This window comes from Panthera uncia, unplaced genomic scaffold (genome assembly GCF_023721935.1).
Source record: "Panthera uncia isolate 11264 unplaced genomic scaffold, Puncia_PCG_1.0 HiC_scaffold_499, whole genome shotgun sequence".
NCBI classification, from domain to species: domain Eukaryota; kingdom Metazoa; phylum Chordata; class Mammalia; order Carnivora; family Felidae; genus Panthera; species Panthera uncia.
Genome location: NW_026059648.1, coordinates 18611 through 42756, shown reverse-complemented (window position 1 = coordinate 42756; position 24146 = coordinate 18611). Strand labels below are relative to the sequence as shown.

Genomic DNA, 24146 nt, shown 5'->3' with positions numbered 1-24146 from the left:
TGACCTGGCTGAAGTCGGACGCTTAACCGACTGCGCCACCCAGGCGCCCCAAAAGTTTTTTTTATTTATCTATTTTGAGAGAGAGCATGAACGAAGGAGAGGCAGAGGGGGAGGGATGGAGGGAGAGGGAGAGGGAGAGGGAGAGGGAGAGGGAGAGGGAGAGGGAGAGGGAGAGGGAGAGGGAGAGGGAGAGGGAGTGGGAGGAGAGAGAGAGAGAGAGAGAGAGAGAGAGAGAGAGAGAATCCCAAGCAGGCTCTGTGTTGTCAGCGAAGAGCCCGACGGGGCTGGCTCGATCTCACCACTGTGAGATCACGCCCCGAGTCAAAACCAAGAGTCAGACACTTGACCGACTGAGTCACCCAGGGGTCCTTCGTTACTTTTATTTTTACTCTTTAAAACACCTGCCCTGACCTCCACCCCCATGAAGACCAACAATAATCACAACCAGTTAGAAAATGAAAGGACATCCTAGGGCGGCAAGGCTCTACCTGCTTTTGGGAACCGGAGGGATAGGGGATCTGGAATTCCAGCAGAAACGGTGGCAGAGTGCCAGAGACTCAGGTCACTAAGTCACCGGGCAGACGCCCCACAGACGCTCAAGATCTGTGCGCATGCCGGCGGAGGGGCGGCATCGGCAGCCAGACCCGCGCTCGGAACACGGGGTGACGGAATGGCGAGGGCGGAGTGCCGACTGGACCGACAGCACCCTCTCCCGCGCTTTCCCACGCGGCCGCCCTGTGGGCCTCAAGAGAAGGCACGACTTCCCCGTCCCTCCGAGTGAGGCTTGGAAAACATGCTAGTCCCTTCTGTCAGCACAGCTGAGACCAGCCGGGAATTTCACAAGTTTTACTAAAATCCAAGAACAAGCCAAAGTGTCGTTAAGAACCCGGAGCAGCACCGACCCTGTGGAGACCCCAGCCCTGCTCTGTGGTTTCCGGCCTGCGGCAAGAAGGTCTGAACAGCGCCTCTCTTCTGTCCTGGGGCCCCTTTCACCAGGGCTGGGCTGGGGCCCGGGTCAGAGTAGGGTTCAGGGTCTCGCACGAGGCCCAGCACACAGCAGGCGCCTGGTAAGCGTGCTGGATAAATGAGGGGCCCGGCGGACCGGGCTGGCCTGCGCCTGGAACGAGGAGGTGCTCACACGGCCTCTGGTGGCAGGACTCAACCCTGGGCCTGAGCCACGAAGACAGGAGTGGAAAACGCAATGCGGCATGGCCGCGTGACGGGACGCTATTCTGTAGCTAAAAAAGAACGAACTGGATCGACATCCATCAACATGGGGGGTGGGTCTAAAAAATTACCCGATTGAGTGAAACAAGCAACCTGCAGGTGACATGTACGAGGACGGGCTGTTCACGTAAAACAAATCACACGGAGTGTCTACGGGGACACACGAGAAGGTAAAGACATGAAAAGAGGGTCTCCTATAAGGAGACCCACAAAACTCAGTCGTGACTCCCAGGGGCGGGCTGAGGATTGCTCAAAGGCAACTTTCGCCTTTTCCACAACGTTGTAATATTTCAAGAGAACAGGACTCAGGTAAAGCTCTGTGCTTCAAAACTGACTTTTAACAGGAGGGAGAAAGGGAGGAGCCATGCGATCCGGACACATGTGTGGGGGTCCTGCCCCGTGAGGGGTGCGGACGGCCTCCCAGGTGCTGCCGGGTCCCGCGGCCCCCCGGGTACCAAGCACCCACACGAGCACGTCTGCAGCTGCCAGGCCCACGCCGGGCTACTTGCCATTCTGTCCTCGAAGGTCTTGACCATGATGCCGTCAGGCAGCGAGGTAGCCAGCAACGCCATCTCCTTCCGTACCGTGCTGAAGAACTTCTTGGCTTCCGGAGGCTGGAACTCAATTTTCTTAAAAGAGTGATTTGCTACAAGGCAAGAAAGAGCGGTCAATCGCTACCGGCAAGCCCCTGAGAGCTCTATCTGGAAACACAGCTGCCGCCCTTGGGAAGCCCGGCCCCGAGGGAGCGGCCGGCTGCTGGGTGTGCGCCCCGGACGGGGGGATAACCCCACGCGCTTCGCACCCGCCAGCCTGGCATCGGCACCAGTGACCACACCGGGGACGTGGCCTCCTCCCCTCAGGCGGCAGCTGGCCACCCGGCCTCCAGATCCGGCAAGAAAAACAAGGTGAACTCACAGGGCGCGAACTCCAGCACTGAGAAGACCTCGCCCTTAGCGCTGGTGAAGGTGACTCCGGGCTTGCCGCCGCACTGCTGACAGAGCACCGGGGTCTCGCTGGGCCACTCGGCCTTCACGGGTGACTGCCCCTCCGGCTTCTCCTCCTTGCGCTCCGTGTCTGGCATCGCCTCCATCTTCTCCTCCTCTGCGATGGCCACGTTGTCCAGGGTCTTCTTGAGATTTTCCTGCAGTTTCTTGATGTCATCCAGAAACTTCTTCTCCCGAGTCGGTTTCTCCGGCTCCACTGTGGGGGAGGTGGGCGAGCCTGTCAGAAGCTGCTCCACAGTCATGTTCTTGAGGCTCTCCAGGATCTTGATGGCCTCTTTCAGCTCCCGGAAGCTCTTCGGGGGCCCGTCTTTGCCGGCCTTCTCCATCAGCCCAGCCACGGGGGCAGCCATGGCCACGGCCCCCTGAATGGCGGCCGTGGCAGCCTCTTCGCTGATCACTACCCCCTTGTCCTCCTCGGGGGCCGCCGGCTGCTCAGTGGGCGGGATGGGGGGCTCCTCTATCTTGGGGTGCTCATCCTCCACCAGCCCGTTGTCCGTCTCCCAGCTGTCACTGTCGTCCTCCCACTCATCCGAGGACGCCCCGCTGGTGCTGCCTTCCACCGAGTCATAGTCCGACTCCTCAATCTCAGACTCGATGTTGTACAAGTGCTGGGGGGCGGGGGGGGGGGGGGGCCAAGACAGGCAATTCAGAGAGGCTCTGCTGGGCGCTCCGGGGCCCTCACTCTGGGGCCCGTCCCGACCCTCAGAGCGGATGGTGACTGGGTGCGTCGAGGCCTCGGCAGGCCCCTTCCACCCGTTCCCCCTCTCCTGTTCTCAACTCTGCAGTTGGGTCTTTCTGCACTAGCTGGTCCCCGGGTCTCTAGAAGGCGCCTCTGCCTGCCCCACACCCACTGCGGGGGGGGGGGGGGGGGGGGGAGCTCAAAACCCCAACCAACGGCCAAAGGCTGTTCCAGCCTCCCCTGCCCCTGTGTGCACCCCTTGGCCACCATTTGACCTTGATGGCAAATCCGGCCCCTCCCCTAGAGGATTCAGGTCAGCCACCTCCGTGGGGCTGCACGGGTAGCTGAGAACGTGCAATGGCGGGGGGAGGTTCAGCAGAGCTGGCCTGTGTCACATCCTGTTCCCGTACCCTGGAATGGCCGCCCGGACGAGGGGGTGAGTGAGTCACTCCCTCCCCTACCCCGTGAAGGTGCCAGGAGAGGGGAGCTGGGGCGTGCAGATCAGCTCACACAAGGGGGGAGGGAAACGGTACTGAGAATAGCTTTGCTGCTCAGAGCCCACCAGCAGGGGCTGGGACCGGGGGCCAGCTCTTCTCCTTTCTCTTGCTGACGTGTGAAGAGTTTTCCTAGGACTGTTGGTGGGAAAGGCTCTATCTCCTATAGGAAGTAACCTGTGTTTCTCAGCACAGTGAGATGGGGACACAGGCAGATCTGGAAAGCTTGTGAAAATCTGCACACACCTGGCAACCTGGGGAACCTTCCAGGTGGGACAAGACTACGGGCCAGCTGTGGGCTGCCCCTCTGTTCTCCGGACTGCCCACACCACACTTTTGCATGGGATAGCTCCTTCCTCTCAGGCGCTCTCTGAGACCCAAACGCCCCAAAGAAGAGACCCTCACCGGGAAGACCCGAGAGCCTGTCTCCCTGTTCCGTGAGCAGCGACAGGAGACGAGCCACGGCTCCCAGCCCCAGCTGCCACGGTGACGGTCTGGGCCTCAGCAGGGGCTTACCTGGGGCAGAATGATGGTCTTTGAGTTGTCAGCCCACACCACCTCCACCTTGCTGCTGACGTCCACACGGGCCACCTGGCCAACTGATGGCTGCAGGGCAACGGGACAGGGTCAAGGGGGCATCTCTCTGAAGGGTGAGGGCCAGATCACCTCCAAAAGGGAGCTCCGGCAATGGGTGACAAGGGCGAGGCCGTGAGAAGGGACACGGGTGCCAGCCCGAGGCCGCACACGGTGAGCAGCTCAAGCGTGGGGCCCTCTGGCTCCGGCACCGGCAGCCAGACACCAAGCCCCTGTTAACTCCCTTCCCGCTCAGCATTCCGCCCTCCCTGGGCTTCCTGACCTTCTCGGGACGGGGTTCCTGCCCTTCCTCGGCTCGACCCCACCTGATGTTCCCACCTGCTCGCCAAGGCACGGCTTGGACGCCCCCTCCCCCAGCCTCTCCGGTGCCCCCACGGCACTCAGGACCAGGAGTCGGACTTCCCCGCTAAACAGAACCACTGGGGCTCGGGGAGCAGCTGCGTGCAGTCTGATCCCGACAGGCAGGCAAATCCTTGTGGAGGCGCACGCGAGGGCACGCGGAGCCCGGAGGAGACCTGCAGGTCTGGTCTCCTGGAGCCACCCGGTGGCAACTCCGGGGATCGCAGATGCTGCCTGGGGCGGGGAGCCGGCATGGAGGCCATGAACTGGGGTGGGGGCGGGGCAGGCAGACCTCATCCTCCCTGTGAGGAGCTCCATCCTCAGTATTGCCGATGCGGATGACAATGTCCGTGGTGCGGAACCGGAAGTCAGGGTGGTCAGCAATGTCGTAGACGCTCACGTCCTCCTCTTCTCCAATCAGCTGGAGCACGGGATGGGTTGTCATGAGCCCACGGGCCTTACGGCCAGCCCACCAGAGCCCACCCTGAAGGAAGACGCGGGGGCTGCGCATACCTCCACGTCATCACCACTGGGCCGCAGCTTGAACCACTTCACCATGCAGGTGCGGCCCACGTGGTCCCCAGACTGCACCACGCCGTAGACGGCGGGGTCTGGACAGGTCTGGACTGGGAAACCGGAGGAGGGAACGTGACTGAGGGCTAAGGAGCCCTGCCGCGCACCCCCCCCCCCCCCCGCCGCCACTACATCGCAGGGCACAGGGCACAGGACCCGTGTCCTCTGCCAGGCTGGCAGAGGCCAGAGAAGGCTGCCCCAGTCCTTGAAGAAGTTCTTCAAAGGGGGCGTCTCCTCCCTGAGCCCGAGACCTCCGTCCGGCCCCTCCCTCCCAAGCGCTGCCCGGGCCCTCGGCTGGGCGGCCTTCTGGGGCCAGCACTACCTCGCTTGTCCACCACAAAGTCTCCGGGGCAGAATTCGTTGTTGTCCAGGTGGTGCACGGGAAAGAGGTCGTTGGAGCGGATGTTGCACTCCACGGAGCCGTCTTGCCACATCACGTCTGCCGAGGTCATGGTGGTCACCACCTCCACCGCCACCCTGCAGGCGCGGTGCATCCGGTCGGCCGGGCCGCACGCAACAGGCAAGGAAAGAAGGAGGAAAGACAGGTCCGTGAATGCTCCCCCGCACGTCCCGTGCCCCGGGACCTCCTCTGAGGCCTCGTTTGGGAGAGCCCGGTGAACGCGGTCCCGGAGGCCAGGCTCGGGGCCCACACGGTGCCTCCACGCCACCTGCCGGCCCCACTCCCAGAGCTCTCCTCTCCACGCAGGCCAAGGCCAGGCACCTACGCGGCCTCAGCTGGGCACCCCCCCGAGCCTGCGTGGGGCTCGCAGACTGTGCTCGCGTGTGCGGGAGCCACACGGACAGCCTCGGGCCGGACACTCAGCCAGGAGGGAGAGGGCACCTCTGGGTTTACCTGTCCCCCGGCTTAAAGTCACGAGTGATTTTATTCTTCTTCCGCTTGTGTTTCCGCTTCAAGTTCTTGATAGACAAGGGGATGCTCTTTTTTCTACTTGTGCCGCTGCCACTCTGGGAGGAGGTGGTGGAGCTGGCAGAGGAGGTCACCGAGCTGGTGTCATCCGTGTCATCGGCGGCCTCGTCGTCCGCGTCCTGCTCTGCCGAGTGCAGCCTGTCGTCGCCACCTTCCTTCAGCAGGAAGGGGGGCAGCTGCTCCCCCGCGTCCTGGGCCTCCTCTGGGCCCTCATCCTGCATCTCCACCGGGCTGGCGGCCCCATCGGGCGTCTCCTCGGGGCTGACGGACCCCGTTTCGCTCTTGGCTTTGGCCGCTCCTTTCTTTCCCGGGTCCTCCATGGAATGGTCTCGGGAGCACTGCGTGTCCGGGGAGCAGGACATGATCCTCACGACCTGCTTCTTCAACAGGCGCTTCACCTATGAGGGCGGAGCAGGAGGCACGGGGGCTGTGGAGCAGCAGGGCGCCCCTGGCCCCACCCTGGGCATGTGGGACACCCAGGCAGCTTGGGGGGAGGGGGGCAGCGATACACATCGAGGTGGCCTGCAAGGTGATCGGGGCTGCCCCCCAAGGCCTAAAGCACAGACCGTCCTTCCCGGCCGTGGAAATAGCTCACGGCCGGCCGGTTCCTCAAACGCCCACCTATCCCAACCCCAAGGACGTACCTTCTTGGCCATAGAGCCCTCCCCCTGGGCGCAGTGTTTTTCTGGACATTCACAGGCAATCTTGGCCGGCTCTACCTTGGCTGGGAAGACATACAGACAGCGCTCCCCAAGCTGCCGCTGAGCATGGTCAAAGCATCCGAGACGCTTCACCCTGGGAGGGAGAGAAGCGAGGGCTGGACCAACGGTGATCTCGGCCCCCCCACGGCTCTCACTTGGGTCCAGAGACACGAGCGGGGCACGCTACCGGGGTCGCTGGAGTGGGCATGCTGGAGCCACTCACCTGCCTAGGTTTTCCTGGGTAATGACAGAGGGCGGGGGGCTGACGCTGTCCGTGCCCCCTGGACAGAAACTCTTGGTAATCCATGTGACTTTTAGCTCTACGACCTGCACCTGGGGATGGCGGGTGGGACAGGGCCTTAGTCGGCAGCTTGACGGCTTTCTCAGTTAAGCAGCTGCCCGGAGCCCACCTGACCTCCGGAGCAGGAAGCCAGACGGATCTTCACGGCCTACGACCAAGTAGGACACCCCCAGAGCAGGCCCCGCCTGTAACAACTACAGCCTCACCCCACGGATCCCCACCCTGTCAGGGCCCGGCGGGTCCACCACTCACCGCTGTGCCACCTTGCTGGGTCAGGCTGGGGGACACCTGCCTAGCAGTTACCCCAAGACCACGCCCTGGCTTCCCTCTATCCTTAAAGCCCTTTCAGATCAAGAGGGCTAAGGGGCCTCTTGGTCCTCCGAGCAGACAGCAAGGGAGTGGTAAGAGCTCGGCACCAGGGCGCAGAGGCTGAGGCCCCGGCCCCACCCCAGCCTTACCTCTTCCACCACCACGCGGAACTTGCTCTTCGTGCTGAGCACGGGCTTGACCCCAGACAGCCACTGGGCGCTAGAGAAGATCTTGGCGGGGCCGATGAGCACCTGGCCCGGGTAGAAGCCATAGGAGTCATCAAAGAAGAGACCCTGCAGGATGTGGGGCCAGAGAGAAAGTCCTTATGAGTGGCACCTGCCCAGGGGACAGTGCTCTCTGCATCTACGCCTGCCTCACCTCACACCTGCATGCTCCCCAGCCCTCTAAGCTAAGACAGACCCTAGGGCTCCGGAGCAGCACGCATCACATCTAAAATGCACATAAATCACCCAGGGAGCTCACTAGAATGTACACCTGACTCATTCCAACAAGCTCTCAGGCCAGGTCAGTGTTGTCGGTCAAGGGTGACACTTCGAGGGCTCTAGAGGGCAGGAGTCCCCACACCGGCCTGATCATGCGCCCTTCCCATACTTACTTATAAACAGTCATATACTATCGTTCTAAAATATCCAACTGTAACAACACAGCGTACTACTCTAATACTGAAGAGTGGCTATTTGTTAAAGAAAACATACAGTTAACAAAAGGCAAAGAGAAGTTCTAATACTTTCTGTCCAGGTCTAGGCTTCTAGACCTTTTGGTACGCACCCACCCCCTTTCTAGGAAACCACTCTGCCTAGAAGCAGCGTCTGCTTAGCCCGGGCCAGCTCGCAGCTCTCTGCTAAGAAGTCCTTCTTCCTGTGCGGCCCAGAGGGCAGAGGAACAAGAGACTCTGTCCCCTCCAAGCCCGCCCCCGGAGAAGCCTGCCTGGGTGGAGCAAACGTACAGAGTCGCTGACATGGGGACAGACGTCATAGAGCTTGGCGCCATCTTCTGTGTTCATGGAGCACCTGAAACGGCGAACACGGGTTTGGTCTCCACCAGGGCACAATGACGGTCACACCGGCCCAAGTGGTTCCCCCGACACAAACAAGGCCCCGACCCCTGAGTACTGACTACCATTAAAAATTATCGAAAATAAAGCACCAACCCCTAACAGATGCTCTAAATTAGGCCAGGGCGACAGGAGACCAGCCCAGGGGCGGGCCCCCAGAGCCAGCAGCGCGCGTCACCGCAGGCCCCACGAGAAGACACCCTCGGCCCTCCCCGGCCCGCGGGTGGCCCCTGCAGAGCGTGGCCCCGTATCACGGGTGAGCCGTGTACCTGGCACCGTTGGACAGCTTCAGGATGATCTGGTTCTTTAAGTCATAGACCTTCCCCAGCCAGCAGTCATAGGCAATGTAGTCCCCGTACATGAAGGGCTGTGGACCGGGCCGCGGTGTGAGAGGCAGCGGGAGGCACTGGTGTGCAGCCCACCAGCTCCTCTTTGCCCGGAGACGGAGGAGGAGGGATCCGAGGAGCTCGCTGCCTGAGCCGCCCCCCCCCCCCCCGCCCCGAGTTCTACGCTGCACCCCGGCTCCCCCTCCCAGGTCGGAGGAGGGGGTGGCGGGGGGCGGGGTGGGTCTGCCTGGCGGCAACGAGAGACCTGTGCCGAGGCCACGGAGCCTCCGAGGACACAGGGCTCCGGGGCAGGAGTGGGCTGTGGAGGTGGCAGGTGGAGGGTGGTTACGTGGACAAGTAAGCGATACGTAAGCAAGTGTCTCCCTGCTGGGAAAGGTTCTCACTCACACAGAAAAGGGGAAAGGAAAGAACGAACCTGAGCTGCTCAAACGGAACTAGAAGTATTGAGACAAAATCACATATTTTCATGTGTGCGTAGAAGAGGTGCTGACAAATTCAGACGTGCCTCCGGGTACACACACAGGCATCTCCTGGTGTGGTCCTGAGAGGCCCTGCTGGCGATCCGTATGCCCTGCACACAGCCAGATTTCTGTTTAAAATGCCATTCCCCTCTGAAAGGAACCAAGGCTCTTGGGAGAAATGGCTGATTCCAGGGCCGGATCAGAAGAGGTAGAAAGTAAGAAGGTGCTTAAAACAAAACAAAACAAAACAAAAACCAAAAACAAGACCCAGGATGGGAAAGTGTCGAAAGGACACAGATATCAGCTTGAAGGGGCGCTTACTGGCCAAATCTGCAATAATTTAAGCAACAAAACACTGGCAGTGATGGACTGCAACCAACCGAACAGAAGGGGACCTCGGAGTCCGTACCGACGTAAAAAGAATTAAACGAACGAGGCTGAAAGTGAAGCTCTTCCGTACAGAATGCCAACTAATAAAAAGGACAAGAAGCCACCGTGCCATCAAATCACCACTCGGCAAGCATTAGAGGGCTAGCCGGCTCAGGTGGGAATTGCTAACGGAGGCTAAGGCTGGCGGATCGGGGTCTCAGCAATTATGGACACAACCCCGGAGCACCTCCCCGCAAAGCTGGCCGGCTCGGGTGGGAAGTGCTAACCGAGGCTGGGCTGGTGGACCAGGGTTTCAAAAGTAACAGGTTATTGACGCAACCCTGAGGCATCTCTCCCCAGAGCAGAATCCCTTGCAAAGGTGGTGTAAATGGTGACCTTGTGGAGAGGCTGGGCAGACACCAATACTGCCGGGATCACGACGACCACCCCTACTGTGGCCGCTGGATGTCACGGGCCAGGAAGAGCTCTGGGTGTTGTTGGGGCGGTCCTGACAAGGATGCGGGGTCTGAGTCTGGTCAGGAGGCCGATGACACGGCTCCGCGCTCAGGTCAGCCACTGGAAGGTACCAGGGCGTGGACAACAAAGCAAGACTGGGGAGCAGTTCCAGATGAGGAATCAAAGGGCTGACAACCGAATGCAAAGTGTGCTTCTGAATGGAGTCCCGGATCGGAGGGGAAAGGCCGTTGGAACAGCCGGATGGGGTCTCTGGGTCGGAGAGATGCGTGCTAGTGCCACCTTCCTGAACGGGGGGCTGAAAGACAGGTTCCAGGTTTGGGGAAGTACGCACCGTAGTGCTTCAGGCCCGTGGGGCGCTGTGTCTGTAGCTTGCTCTCCAGCGTGTCAGAGAAAAGACTAGGGAGACAGAAGGAAATGTGGGGAAGGGAGGAGGAAGGTGATGGGGCAAACGGAGGGAAAGGTTCACCGCCAAGGAGCCCAGTGACACAGGGAGCATGGGAACGTACAGCTTTCCCTAAGTTTGAAATCACTTAAAAAAGAAACTAAGGAAGAAATTTGTTTTTTCAAAACAGAGTGTTAAAGAAGAAAGGGAGCGAGGGAAGGAAAACCCCACCAGCAATGCGTGCCGGAGGCACAGGGAGGTGTCCCGACCTCACGTCTGCACGGCTTCCTCACAAGGAGCGCCACTCAGGCGAGCCCGCCCCGGGAAGGTGCCCGGAAGGTGTGGTGCGCGTGGGGACAACCGGACAGACAGCAGAGGGCGGTCACCGGCGGGCGGGGCCGCTCACCCAGATGTGCTGCAGGTCCTTGCTGTTGACGGGGTAGATGATGCAGTTGGTGCCGATGAGCTTGACGGCACAGTCGATGCTGACGTCGATCACGGTGCCGCACTGGCTGTCCTGGGGAGGAGAAGGCATCCAGGCCCGAGCAGGCGCACGGCACCGGCCGCCAGGGCAGACCCGGCCCAGACACTCCCCAGGCAACCCCCGCACCAACACTCACGGTGGATCGCATGTGCCGGACCACGTCCCGGGGCACCACAGAGCGGTCCTCTAGCTTCAGCTGAGAAAGAGAACACGGTGTGACAGAATGGCCTCTGATGTCATCACGGGGTGCGTTCCCCCCCAACTTCTGACTACGCTGTGACACACAGACAGCCAAGCACACAAACCCCAAGTGCCGAGCACGGCTTTGGCCAGCGCCACACACCCTCTAACGGCAGCCGGACTGACAGACAGAACTCCAGGCGCTACCTCCTGGAGCTCCAAAGGCAAACAGTATGGTGACCGAAGGTCGTTTCGATCATACCGAGAAGCGTGCCTAAATGACAGATCACATAAGGCCTCCTTCAAATGACAGGTTCAACAGCCCGTCACACAGCAAGACCGCTTTGCTAGGAGTGACATCCTTTTCCTACTTTCTGCGAGTGCCTGCCTGCGCCCCCACTGAGCGCTGAGTTACAGGGGGTGGAGGAGCGGCGTGACACCGGGCCACGTGGGTCACCCTGACGCCCGCTATCGCCTGACACGACCTTGTAATCTGGGCTATCCTTTCCGACCAGCCGCAGCCTGCTCCTTATCTACTGCTCCGCAGAGCCGAGCACAGCACCGCGGGGGAGCCCTCGCGACGGCCGGCTCTGGAGCCCCGCCAACTGCTCGGCGAGCACCGGACCCATCCCTTCACAGCCGGCCAGGCACAGCCTCCTCTGAGCGGACAGCCAGGGCCCCTCGAGGGCTGACCCCCACCTCTGCCAGGCACGGGATCCCCCTCCAACGGCCCGGCCGCAAGACGGTGGTCGGGGACGCCCCTCGGGAATGCTTCACTGAGTCACGGTACCGGGCGAGTTTCTGACCGCCCACCTCCTTTGGACGGGCACCTCCGAGACCCCAAACCACAGGGGTGCGAGAGCTATTCTCTCAAACAACACCCAACCTCAGACTCCTCAGGCTCACTCCCCCAGTGCAAGGCCTGGGGCAGGGAAAGGTGAACTCCACGGAAGGAGAACTGAGACACCGGCTCAAGGTCACCGAAATTTTGGCAACGATGGCTGACACAAACCCTGCTATCAGTAGGATGATGTGATTTACAAAAAAGTAAAGGAGGAAGCGACGGGCCCCATTATCGACAAGCGATGGAGATTCTCCTACCTGGGAATATAAGCCCATGATCCAGCTAAGAGTAAGCCCGGGGGTTAAAATCAGGGGTCCCTGAGCCAGACACTTACACGTGCCAGCTCTGAAACCTCAGGAAAGTCACTTACGTTCACACGTGAGAGCAGCCGTCTGGGAGTGGTGGAGGGGATCACAAAGGCAATGAAAGCACAGACGGTCACAGGGCACCGGGCACACAGTAAGTGCTCAGCTAATGCCAGATCTGCTGTCTCCCAGGGCACAGGCTGAAGGCCCTCTGAGGTCAGGCTCTTCTTCCCTCTGCTCAAAGACCCCAGGAGGCTGTGAGGGGCCACAAGGAGCTCTGCTCAGGGTCTGCCGTGATGATGGGGCCACTTTTCTAACTCAAAGAACTTCTTATCCTGTAACCCTCTGTGCCCAGAGCTCTGGTCTGGGTCATGGTATTTTCAGTGCTGTCCCACCCTATCTCAAACCTCTGCTCCCATTTTAGACTTCAAAAGCCACAATTGCAGATCTTCCCAAGTTGCCATAGAAACCAAAGTTACAGTGCCAGGAAATCCAATGGGAGAGGGGCTGCGCTGTGTGGGACACAGGGGTGCTACCCTTGGTGTGAGCCCTGGCCGTGGGCACAGGCCGCCTTATCTGCCCGGGGATCCCTGAGGAGAGCCAGCCCCAAGTTGAGTCTGCAGATCACGTCCCCACCGAGGGGTCTGTGTCGGGCCCGACAGAGCTTCAGGGAAGGGACGGGCACAGGCCCAGCTCCCGAATCAGTGTAGTCTGTGATGGCACGCCGCCCGGCCTCGCGGCACCCTGGCCCGAGGGACGCTGCTCCTGAGGGTGGGTGGGTGGGACCGAGGCGACCGTTCCGAGGCCAGAGCGGGAACGGCACGTGGGTGAAGGCTGGCGTCACTGCAAGGCCAGAGGTGGGCTTCCTCCACCCTGCCTTCGTGAGCCCGTGCGGAAGGCGGCAGGGCAGCAGTTCACGGTGTTCTTGGGAGAGGGGAGCTGGGGAGCAAACACCGGCCTCTGGGTATGGCTCTGCCGACCTCCCCACCTGGTCCTCAGGCCCTTCTAACCCTCTGTGACAAGGAGTGACATTTCTCCAAAGCCCTGACAACGCGGGGAGGGGAGCGGAGTGGGAACGGCAGGGAGGAGAAAGGGGTGTGGCGGCCACGGGTCTGGCTACATAGCCTTCCCTCGGGAATTCCAGACGGTGAGAGAAGGGCGTCTGGAAGGGCTTAGATCAACCTGCAAGGCTCTCGCTGATCTTTCACAACCTTCCTCCCCAGCTCCCTACGTCCCACCCACACGGGGCACCGCCTGTGTCCACACAAGCCAGTCCTCCCCCTCCTAGGCGCCTCTCCACCGCACAGGTCCTTCCAAACGCTCTCCTTTCCTCGCCCCACTCCCGTCACGTGCTACCTGCATCGCGAAGGCTCTCCATAGCCCCACTCTGGGAGGCACCTCAGTGCTCCCGGGGGCTCGGGAGCTCTGGAGTCCTCTGCCCACGGCACCGCCCAAGTGCGACAAGCAGCTTCCTCGGTGCTTTGTGTGTTGTAACCTGTGAGGTCCTCCAGGGAGCTCCGAAGCACACTGCTCCGGCCATTCCCATGTTACAGAGAAGTAAACGGAGACAGAAAGAAAACACAGCTCCACGGAGGTGGACCTTGACTTGAACTCAATCTGGCTCCAGGGGCCATTCTCTTAACCGCACAAAAAGCCCAACCCTCCCTGGAGCCGCAAAAATGAGAAGCGAGTAAAACACGTTCCTGGAAGGTCCATCACAGTGGAAGACAGCGGATCAGCGCTGTATTCATTCCTGGGCCGGGGATGCAGAGATCGGGCACCCAGACGGCGGGCACTGGAGGCCAGCACTAGAGGGCGCTGTGCCCGCTCTAGGAAAATGCCGGGCTCTGGAGCTGAACCAGCCGCGAGGCAAAACCTACCAGTGATTTTCTGGTAGGTACACCCTGACTGCAGTTGCCGAAAACTCGTTACCGGAGTGGGATCTGAGGTGGGGGATGGACAGGTCTCTAAATTGCTGAACAACCTCTGAGGAGGGGACTATCAACATTTTTTGAGAGTGCAGCTGCCAGAGGCTTCTGAACAGGGGGGAGAAAAAAGATACCACACCAAAATGCTGACCTGTCTCCGAATGAGAAGGGACTGTGGATGGCTTTTAAAGGGAGCGTGCATTACTTCAGACGATTTTGGGACACGACTGTGGGACGTCGTTTGCTCCCCCCCGCCTGCTCTGGAAACAGCGACGCTGGCGCTGCCCTGCGGGAGGAGAGCCAGGCCTCACAGAGGAGGTGACTCATCTGAACAATGATGACTGAGCACCGGCCATGGGCCAGGCGCTGGGGAGACAAGTGCCTGCTCTCACAAAGCTTAAGCTCTAGCGCAAGGAGGAGACGCACGCGTGTGAGTGCACACACGGGTCAGGCGGTGCTAAGTTCCATACAGAAAAAAAAAAAAGGCAACTCAGGGGCAGGGGTGAGAGACCAGGGAGGGGAGGAAGCAAGAGTGAGTGAGTTATTTTATTTACTTTTTATTTTTTTTTTTTTAAATTTTTTTCAATGTTTTTTATTTATTTTTGGGACAGAGAGAGACAAAGCATGAACGGGGGAGGGGCAGAGAGAGAGGGAGACACAGAATCGGAAACAGGCTCCAGGCTCCGAGCCATCAGCCCAGAGCCCGACGCGGGGCTCGAACTCACGGACCGCGAGATCGTGACCTGGCTGAAGTCGGACGCTTAACCGACTGCGCCACCCAGGCGCCCCTTTTATTTACTTTTTAAAGTAGGCTTCATGCCCGATGCAGAGCCCAACGTGGGGCTTCAAGTCACGACCCTGAGATCAAGACCTGAGCTGAGATCAACAGTTAGATGCTTAACCAACTGAGCCACCCAGGCACCCCAGTGAGTGAGTTCTTTTCAAGGCTGGTCAGGAAAGGTCACGCCAAGGTGCCATCTGACCGGAGATCTGAGTACAAGAAGGCGGGGAGCTTTCCAAGCAGAGAGAAAGGCTGCCGCAAAGACCCTGTGGGCCTGCGTGTTCTATGACCAGCAAGGAGGGCAGTAAGCAGATGAGGCTGGCGCGTTCAGGCCTTGGACAAAGACCCATTCCATCCAGTGCGGGGCTCGGAGCAGAGCTCGGAGCAGAGCGCGTGCATGACAATAACGTTAAAAGGATCCTCTGGCTGCCGGCTGTAAAGAGGGGTAGGGAGACCAGTTAGCCAAGTGGTTCTCAACTGGGGGCGACTTTGCTCCCCAGAGAACATTTGGAGTGTCTGGAGGCATTTTTCATTTCACTGTCACCACTGGGAAAAGGGGTTTCTGGTACACAGTGGGGAGGGATGCTGCTAAACGTCCAAGGAAGCACAGGACAGCCCCCCACCCTATTATCCCTGATGCCATGACAAAGAATGCGCTGGCCCAAAGCATCAGCTGCATTGAGGCTGAGAAGCCCTGAGGCTGCCCCCAGAATGGTGGCAGGAGGGAGACAAGAGCACTGGGGGAAAGGATCGCCCTCCATACAGTCTCATCAGAAGGCAGAGCTCACTGGGGCGCCTGGGTGGCTCAGTCGGTTAAGCGTCCGACTTCGGCTCAGGTCATGATCTCACGGTCTGTGAGTTCGAGCCCCGCGTCGGGCTCTGTGCTGACAGCCTGGAGCCTGCTTCGGATTCTGTGTCTCCCTCTCTCTCTGCCCCTCCCCTGCTCATGCTCTCTCTGTCTCAAAAATAAGTAAAAACATTAAAAAAATTTTTTTTTTTTTTTTTAAGAAAGAAGGCAGAGCTCATAGTTGGGAAGCAACACAGATCACAGGGAAAAGGCAACACGGCAGGGAGGCTAGGCACTTCCATCACCTCCATTTGAGCCCCACGGAGCTCTGCTCTGACCAGGAGGACTACTCTCCTCTCCCTGCCCCCCACCCGAGGTGCACACTGCTTCTGAGCTGGGGTCTCGGGGCCCACCACTGACAACACGACAGAAACACGAGCTGGTCCTGCAATCCTTGGTCTAGACCCTCACTCATAACATTGCTCTTTATTGACCTGGAGGAGCCCAAATTCACGATATCAAACTGTTTCAAGAGTAGAAAAAGGCAAACTGAGGCTGATCAACAGGTTGAAAATGCAAGAAGCTGCTTTCAAGCGGACCGAACGTCACATCCGTAGGACTGGGTGGCCGTAAGGGCTGGCCTGCTCAGCGGAGGCCAAGCACTTGCTCTGGGGAAAAAAAGTGGCTTTGTTCCTGGTCAGGAGCCCGAGCACAGGGGCCCCCAGTGTGAGAGGGGAAGCGGCAGAAAGTCCCCAACAAAAGGCAAAGGAGGGGCCTTAAAGGTACCTGAGCATCTGTGTCAGGGCTGGAACCCGCCCACCAGCCACCGCCATCTCCTGTCAGACTCTGGCGAGGGCCACAACACAAGCGAAGTGGGTAGATCTCCTTAAGTACCACCCGAGAAAAACCAACCTGGTCTTTGCTGGGGGGGGGGGGGGCCGGGGGCAGTGATATTCTCACCACCAGACTCTCAACTTACAACCAGAAAGAGCTTCAAACACAAAAGGTACGGCATCATGCCAAGCACCCACGGGCACCTAATAAAGTCTCAGATCACAAGGACAAGCTGGCTGCCAGCCCCTCACGGTGCCCTGGTGAGCAAGTGGAAAACCGGGGACAGCCGGCAGCGGGCCCAGCTTGGGTTTATATTCAGAGTGAGGTTTTACTACACTCCCCTCGACTGAGCCAGGCCCGAGACCCCGGGGAGACCGCTCAGGGGCCTCATGGTGCTCAGCAAGGAAACCAGAATCTTCTGAGCTACGCTGCTGCTTTGCCCGGTGAGGGGAGGTGGAGGGCAGCGTGGCCCAGCAGACGCACGTAGGAATCAGGCTGTTTACCTAGGCCAGGACTCAAAGAACAGAGTCCTGAAAGGAATATGAGGTCAGACGAGCACTGGAAATTTCTAAAGGCTTATTACTTCCCAAGGGGGTAACAACCCCATACAGCCTGAGCCGAGGCTGAGTCCAAGCCGTACTGGAGAAGGATGAAACAGGTCAACAGGGGCTTCCACTTGTGACGAGGACCCCAGGGCCTCCTAAGCAGACCCCCACCCCTTCAGTGTCACACACACTTTTGATGCTGTCCCCGAGCCTGAAGGGCCTAGCCACACTGCCTGTGGGCTGGGTCTACTGCAAGCACCACGCCGCACTGGGTGGGGGGGTGGGGGGGAACCCAGCAGTAGAGGGGGCATGCTGGTGAGTGCACACACACGTGCTCCGCCGGCTTCCGTTTGGGGAGGTGAGAACAGAGGAAATCATTCACCATGAACTTTGCTGACACCTAGGATGGAGGCCATTTAATTTCTTTAGAGCTTCCTGTAGGTTCAGGGCTAGAGACAACATCCAAATGTACAAGGAGTGAACACTGCCTTTAAAGAATTTACGAGCACCTGGCACGGAGATGGGTGGGGAGGGGGATGGTCCAGTGGCCTTAACCCTTTCCCCTCCCCGAGGTAACTGCAACTGGGTGGCCAGAGAAGCTAATTATGCCAGACTGGGAAGTTTGTCCTGCAGTGAGGACTTCTAGAAAAGTTTTGGAAATCCCAGAATGAATGGAATGCTCTCTAGAGCAGTGTTTTCCAAACTGTGGGCTGTGACCCATTAGTCAGGAAATCAATTTAGGGGCACCTGGGCAGCTCAGCTGGTTGAGCGTCCAACTGTTGGTTTGGCTCAGGTCATGATCTCCCAGTTCGTGAGTTCGAGCCCCAAGGTGGGCTCTGAGCTGACAGAGCGGAGCCTGCTTGGGATTTCCTCTCTCTGCCTCTCCCCCTGCTCAAGCTCTCTCTCAAAATAAATAAACTTTTAAATCATGATGTAAAATTTAATATTCTACAGTGGGTCACTTTCAAGAAGCTTGAGAGCCCCCACCCTGCCTACCTATCTGCCCGGTGCCTGTGCCCGGCTCTACTGGTTCTCTCTGGCTATGGTTTTGGCCAGTTGCATCCAGGAGAAACAGCTCATCAGAAGCTGGTCTGGAGCCAAAAACAAGCAAACAAACAAAAAACCCCAGATCTGTATGTTCACACGTAGGCACTGTGGGAGTGGGGAACCTCGAACTCTGTGACATTACTTACAAACGTCAGTATGGTGGCTTTCAGAACCGGAAAACCGGAAGTGAGAGGAAATGGCACGTGAGCCCGAATTCCCCGTTCACACTGGGTCTGGGGATGTGACTGGTCAGGGATTCTAGCATATGCCAGGGTAAGGCCTTTCTCAGAGCAGGTGACCATCATGTGGCCAGCCCCGGACAACCCAGCAATCAGCAAGCTGCCCACCTGAGGACAGAAGGTTTTACCAGCAAAACACAAATGGCCAGAGGGCCTCCCATGCATGGGGAGGAGAGAACAGCTGGAAATGTCTGGGCAGTATGGAAGAAAAGACAAAGGTCAGTGCCCCTAACCAGAAAATCCTATTAATCGTGGAAATTATTCATCGGAAGTTCTGCTAAAGCCAAAGACTGAGGTCAATTAATTCCATAATTTTTTAGTGTTTTCTATAGATTCAGAATGAGACAAGAATAAAAATCTGTAGGAATATGCACATACATTTAGATGGGGAGAAAAAATGAAAATACGTGCAAACATTTATACACAATACATACACATACACTGCTTAGCTGGGTAGGGAGAAGAAAAACTCCTGTTTCTGGATGGTTGGTGGGAGAAGGTGGGAAGGGCCAGGCTGCACAGGAACTAACCACCAGAGATACAGGCAAGGGATGTCCACCACCTCCTCTGCGTCAGATGAAAACTGGCCAGGCCTCTGTGCTCTCAGCCCCCGGGGGCAGCACTGTCCCCAGGGAGCTCCCTCTTTGATCCCACACCCCAGACACCGCAATCTGGGCTGGGCAATGCGGCATGACTGCATCACTGCCTGGAAAGTGCAGCTGCAGCTTGCCAGCTTGCTGGAATGGCCTGGGAGGCACAGCCTGCCCCAGGGGGCAGAGCAAGGGGACCGAGTCCAACTGCCTGCGAAGTGAGGGGGCAGGACTGGGGAGCTGCGCCCGCGGCAGGCCAGCTGGAGCCTGGGCAGCAGGGCTGGGTCTCTATAGATGCCGTGATGTTTGGGGTGCGGTGCGTGCATTCGGTGGCAAGAGGCCGCAGGGACATAGAACAAAACCGCCCATGACTCCTGGATTTGAAGGGAGGGTACAAACAGGAAGCTTTAGGAGGAAACCTCCCTCCTCAAGGAGCACGACTAAAAGGTAGAAAAGGAAACAGTAAACACGACTTCTTCTTCTGTTCTTGGGGCCAGGCTGCTGTCCTAGGGCTGCTGGGCATCCCTGGGGGTAAGCACGCCGCAGGCCAACTGTCCAGGCGCAGAGAGGGCTCATGGCCTCATCGCTGCCTTCCAGACCTCCACCACCTGATGTCAGGTCGGCTCAGGGAACGACAGACCTTTACTGAGCTTGCACAGTGTAGGGAGGAGTGCCACACGCTCTGCCCCTTGCAGACCTCACAGCCTCTACAAGGGGCTCCACCATTACCGGAGTCCGGGGGGCTTGGAGAGGCAGGTGAGCTGCCCAAGACCGCCCTGGCAAGAGCACTCCAGAGCCGGTTTTGCAAACTTGCCCTTCCTCATCTGGCAAGCGTGACCTACGGCGCAGCCCTCGGGCATGGCGCTGGCCAACGAGAACTGTGCTGACTCGGTGTGGCCCCTGACGGCAGCCCCGCCATCTTCCCAGAGCTTACTGAAATGCAGACTCCCAGGTCCCACCCCAGCTCTGCCGCCTGGGAGTCCACATGTTGACAACATCTCTGCTCTCCGGGTGACCCGTGCGCACGGAACGCCGTCTTCACGTAACAGAGGGTCTCGACAGAGAGGGTATCAGGATAGAGGGAGGGACAGCCCTGTCCCAGGTGCACTGCTCAGTCCAAAGCCCCAGGAGGGTATTCTGAGAATAGGCATTCTGAAAACACTACCCCCAAACCTGGCTATTCTAACTAGCACTTTAAAGGCGACAAGGGAGGAGGAGAAATAGCTCAAAGGGACTGTCTCCGGGTCCAGTGGGGTGGGCCAGGCCCACTCTCCAACCGTAAGGGACCCCACGTGGAAGAAACATACCCTCCCTGGACCCACAACCGACCTCTGCTTGTTTCCCAAACACCTGCGGTTACTACCTCCCGGCAGATGAGTACCCTATATCCTGGGGTACTGCGTGCCACTTGGGCACCAGATGGCCCTGCGGCTGGCACACTAGGGGCTGAGCTTACCTCTGGGTCTGATCGTTAAGTCTCAAAAACCCTGAGTGCCCAGTGCTCGCCCATGGCAACTTGCGGTAGGATGACACGGCTCATTGGGCTGGGACTTAAGATACTTGCAGACGAAACGGCAGAGTCGCTGAGACTGGGGTAAGACAGCAATCGTGCTGTCGCATCGAGGTGGTCTGTCTCCCTACCGCACAACCACCAGGCCCGGCAGAGGCTGGTGCTGCACTGGGGACGTCCTCTCACCTCCCCGGGTGTTAGCCGCCTCATCTGGAACAACACAGCCCTGGGCCGGGCAAGCTCCGGGCTCTTCCAGCTTGAGCTCATTCCCTGTAATAGCGGGGGGGGGGGGGGGGGGGGGGGGGGGGGCAGGGGCAGGTTTCTAGCACCTGCCCGCCGCTGTCACCACGGAGGGGCAGTCTGTTTGGAGCGTGCATCCCTACAGACCTCTCAAGTAGGCAGGCTAAACAGAAAGATGTCCCTGGTCTGCCTGGTCTAAGAAAGCCCCACGCCAGGAGCACCCGGGCCCAGCCTGAAGCAGGCGCCGCCTCTGAGGTACTTACAGAGCTGCTGGAGAAAGTGAACACATACACACACACACACACACACACTCGCGCGAGGTAACGTCTACAAAGACTGAAACAAGATGCAACAATTAGCGTAAGGGCACATCTGGATCTATTTTTTTTTTTTAATTTTTTTTTTCAACGTTTTTTATTTATTTTTGGGACAGAGAGAGACAGAGCATGAACGGGGGAGGGGCAGAGAGAGGGAGACACAGAATCGGAAACAGGCTCCAGGCTCCGAGCCATCAGCCCAGAGCCCGACGCGGGGCTTGAACTCACGGACCGCGAGATCGTGACCTGGCTGAAGTCGGACGCTTAACCGACTGCGCCACCCAGGCGCCCCCACATCTGGATCTAGATATCACTAGGAAAAAGCCTTTTACAAACTGAAGGGATTTTAGGTACAACAGGGGAGCTATTTCAAGAAAACCCACAAGAAATCTTATAGTATACAAATAACCATGTTCCCGTTCATAGGGTCAAAATTCTCCCCTCCTTTTAATGAGCGTGGACACACTCACCCACAGGAGATCCGAGCAGGAGTGAATCAGAGAGTGTGGGACAGAGCGCGCTCAGCTGGGTCCGAAGCTACAGTAACACTGGCCGATACTGCTACCCAGGCTCCGGGGCGCAGGAGGTGACAGCACTGCCTGGACCGAGGGGGTCCAGCAAGCAGATCGTCTCAGCCCTGGGTGAGGGGTGCTCAGGGGGGAGGGGGAGGAGGTACGTCTAGGTGCCTCACACACCTCCTTCAACCCCCACCGCCGCCTCAGGGGGAAGGTCTTCTCCCCATGTCGGACAGGAAACGTGCAGGGACAGTCACAGAGCTGCCCCATCCCAGGACCGAACAGCGTCTCCACCCCAGGCTGCTCCAGGGCGCGCCTGCGGGGTCAGGGAAGGGTGAAGGGTGACTAGTGAACAGACACCAGCACACGAGACACAGAACCGCAGCCGTCCAGTGATCTTTTCTGTACAATTAGGCACGGAGCTTCTCTCCTTCTCCTGGGCCCTTCTGGGCTCTTCGCGCAAAGGGCCTCTCAGCCAGAATTCATAGTATCACAAACCTGAGGGGAACGTGTTGCCTGAGAGCAAAAGGGCAAAACCGACTTGCACCCGCTTTTAGACACCGGGCCTTACAATCGGCAGCTGCGAGGTGGTGTTTTGGCTGACCACACGCTACCGTGTTGGTCTTTGAAGGGCCACAGGTGGAAGCCGACAAACGGCCCCATAAAAACGGAGCAGAGGAAGTCTAGATATTTAATCTGGCAAGTGCCAAAATCGCGAAAGATTGTGAGGAAAGACGGAGGCAGCCTCAGTAGGGCTCTTGGGAGGAGGACTAGGTTCTAAGGCGGCTACCCATCAGAATCCTCGCGCTCTTTTAAAACGGACGCCTGGGGGCGCCTGGGTGGCTCAGTCGGTTAAGCGTCCGACTTCGGCTCAGGGCATGATCTCGTGGTCCATGAGTTCGAGCCCCACGTTGGGCTCTGTGCTGACAGCTCAGAGCCTGGAGCCTGTTTCGGATTCTGTGTCTCCCTCTCTCTCTGACCCTCCCCCGTTCATGCTCTGTCTCTCTCTGTCTCAAAAATAAATAAACGTTAAAAAAAATTAAAATATAAAAAAATAAAAATAGGTGCCGGGGGGGGCGGCGGGGGGGGGGGGGGGGCGGGGGGTTCGGTCGGTTGAGCATCTGACTCTTGGTTTGGCTCAGGTCATGATCTCATGGTTTATGGGTTTGAGACCCGCATCGGGCTCTGTGCTGACAGTGTGGAGCCTCCTCGGGACTCTCCCCTTCCCTCTGCCCCTCCTCTGCGCGGGTGCACACTCTCTTTCTCTCAAAATTAGTAATAAATAAACTTGAAAATAAAATAAAACAAAACAGGTTCTTTATTTAGCTTTTACCCCAAACCTACTGAGTCTCTGGGTGAAGCCAGAAATGTGCTTCTTAACATCCCCCAGGCAAGTCTTGACAAAGAGCCTGGTGAAAACAGTTCTGACCCAGTCAGTAAGTTTCCCTTTCTTCTAAAACAAAATAGAACCACAACTACTTAGGGACATTTGTTTTTAATTTAAAAATATTTCAGGGGTGCCTGGGTGGCTCAGTCGGTTGAGCGTCCGACTTCGGCTCAGGTCATGATCTCACCGTCTGTGAGTTCGAGCCCCACGTCGGGCTCTGTGCCGATAGCTCGGAGCCTGGAGCCTGCTTCGGATTCTGTGACTCCCTCTCTCTGACCCTCCCCGTTCATGCTCTGTCTCTCTCTGTCTCAAAGATAAATAAACGTCAAAAATAAAATAAAATTAAAAAAAAAAAGAAAAAAAAGTAAATAAAAATATTTCAGGGCGCCTTGGCGGCTCAGTCGGTTAAGCATCCGACTCTTGAAGTTGGCTCTGGTTGCGATCTCACGGTCGTGAGACGAGGCCCCGCGTCCAGCTCTGCACCGAGCGCAGAACCTGCTCGGGATTCTCTCTCTGCCCCTCTCTTGCAAGCGTGCTCTCTCTCTCCAACGAGATAAACTTTAAGAAATAAAAAATAACTTTTAAAAATATTTTAAAGATATAAACCTGGAGATCAAGGTACAAAAACAAGGTGACTAAAATAACGAACACGGTGAGACCCAACCGATTACCGCCGCTTGCCTCAGTTTTCCCTGATACGCTCGTGGTTCAGCCTCTGACGAGATACACGGGCACCAGGTCGTCAAAGTGATGTGGCCCCAACTGTGACCTCTTTTCAGGTGGTCCAGACCCTGATCTAGGCCAGTTACCAGACCGACGCCAACAACGAAGCCTGAGGCCCTGCGACCGCTTTTAGTGCGAAACCTCTATTGACCAGCTGCTACCGAGGTGGCAGAGAGCAGATTCCGCCGTCCTCAGATACCTGGGGGACACGGTTTCGCCACCTTAACGACTTCCAGGCAGAAAGGCAGCTCCTGGGCCCGCACTGTGACCACGAGAGCCCGATTTTTAGAGCTGGGTTTCAGGACGGGTGTGAGCCAGTAAATGAAATGTGGCTCTGCCCACGGGTAAGTGCTCCAAATCTGAGACAGAACTACCCTGGTCTGAAGGGTGTGTCACACTGTCTGGCCCAAATCATCCAAGATGGCCACACTGCATCTTTACAGACGCTCCCGCTCCCTTTCTTCACCTTCCCTCCTGGGAGCCCGCAGAAACATGACATCATCTCCAAGATGACATCATCTTCACTCAGCAAAGAGCTGACACCTCATTTCCACAGTGGCTTGTGACATCCAGCCTCACCTCCACCCACAACACCTGCGTCTCCTTCGGGCCACGCTCCCAAACACTGAG

The 24146-nt window shown here is 58.2% G+C and overlaps 1 protein-coding gene across 1 annotated transcript; it reads right to left on the bottom strand.

Moving 5' to 3' along the window:
- Positions 1–209: 209 nt before the first annotated feature.
- LOC125918153 ((E3-independent) E2 ubiquitin-conjugating enzyme-like) lies at positions 210–19684 on the bottom strand. Its single transcript, XM_049624193.1, has 16 exons — positions 19554–19684; positions 18891–19035; positions 10881–11090; positions 10667–10777; positions 8494–8591; positions 8117–8180; positions 7299–7442; positions 6763–6872; positions 6483–6633; positions 5764–6236; positions 5233–5387; positions 4851–4963; positions 4630–4758; positions 3921–4010; positions 2143–2839; positions 210–1873 (listed from the first exon to the last, which is right to left on the bottom strand). The coding sequence occupies exons 1-16, from the start codon at positions 19682–19684 to the stop codon at positions 1533–1535; spliced, it is 3162 nt and encodes a 1053-aa protein (XP_049480150.1). The 3' UTR covers positions 210–1532.
- Positions 19685–24146: the final 4462 nt, after the last annotated feature.

Excerpts from the sequence above, each read along its gene's own strand:
- LOC125918153 (XM_049624193.1), bottom strand. The coding sequence starts at position 19,684 with ATGCCCGAGGGCTGCGCCGTAGGTCACGCTTGCCAGATGAGGAAGGGC. Across the intron at positions 11,091-18,890 it reads CCCAGATTGCGGTGTCTGGG|AGGGTGTGTGGCGCTGGCCA; the intron begins GTGTGGGATCAA and ends GGCTGCCGTTAG. Across the intron at positions 4,964-5,232 it reads CTTTGTGGTGGACAAGCGAG|TCCAGACCTGTCCAGACCCC; the intron begins GTAGTGCTGGCC and ends CCGGTTTCCCAG.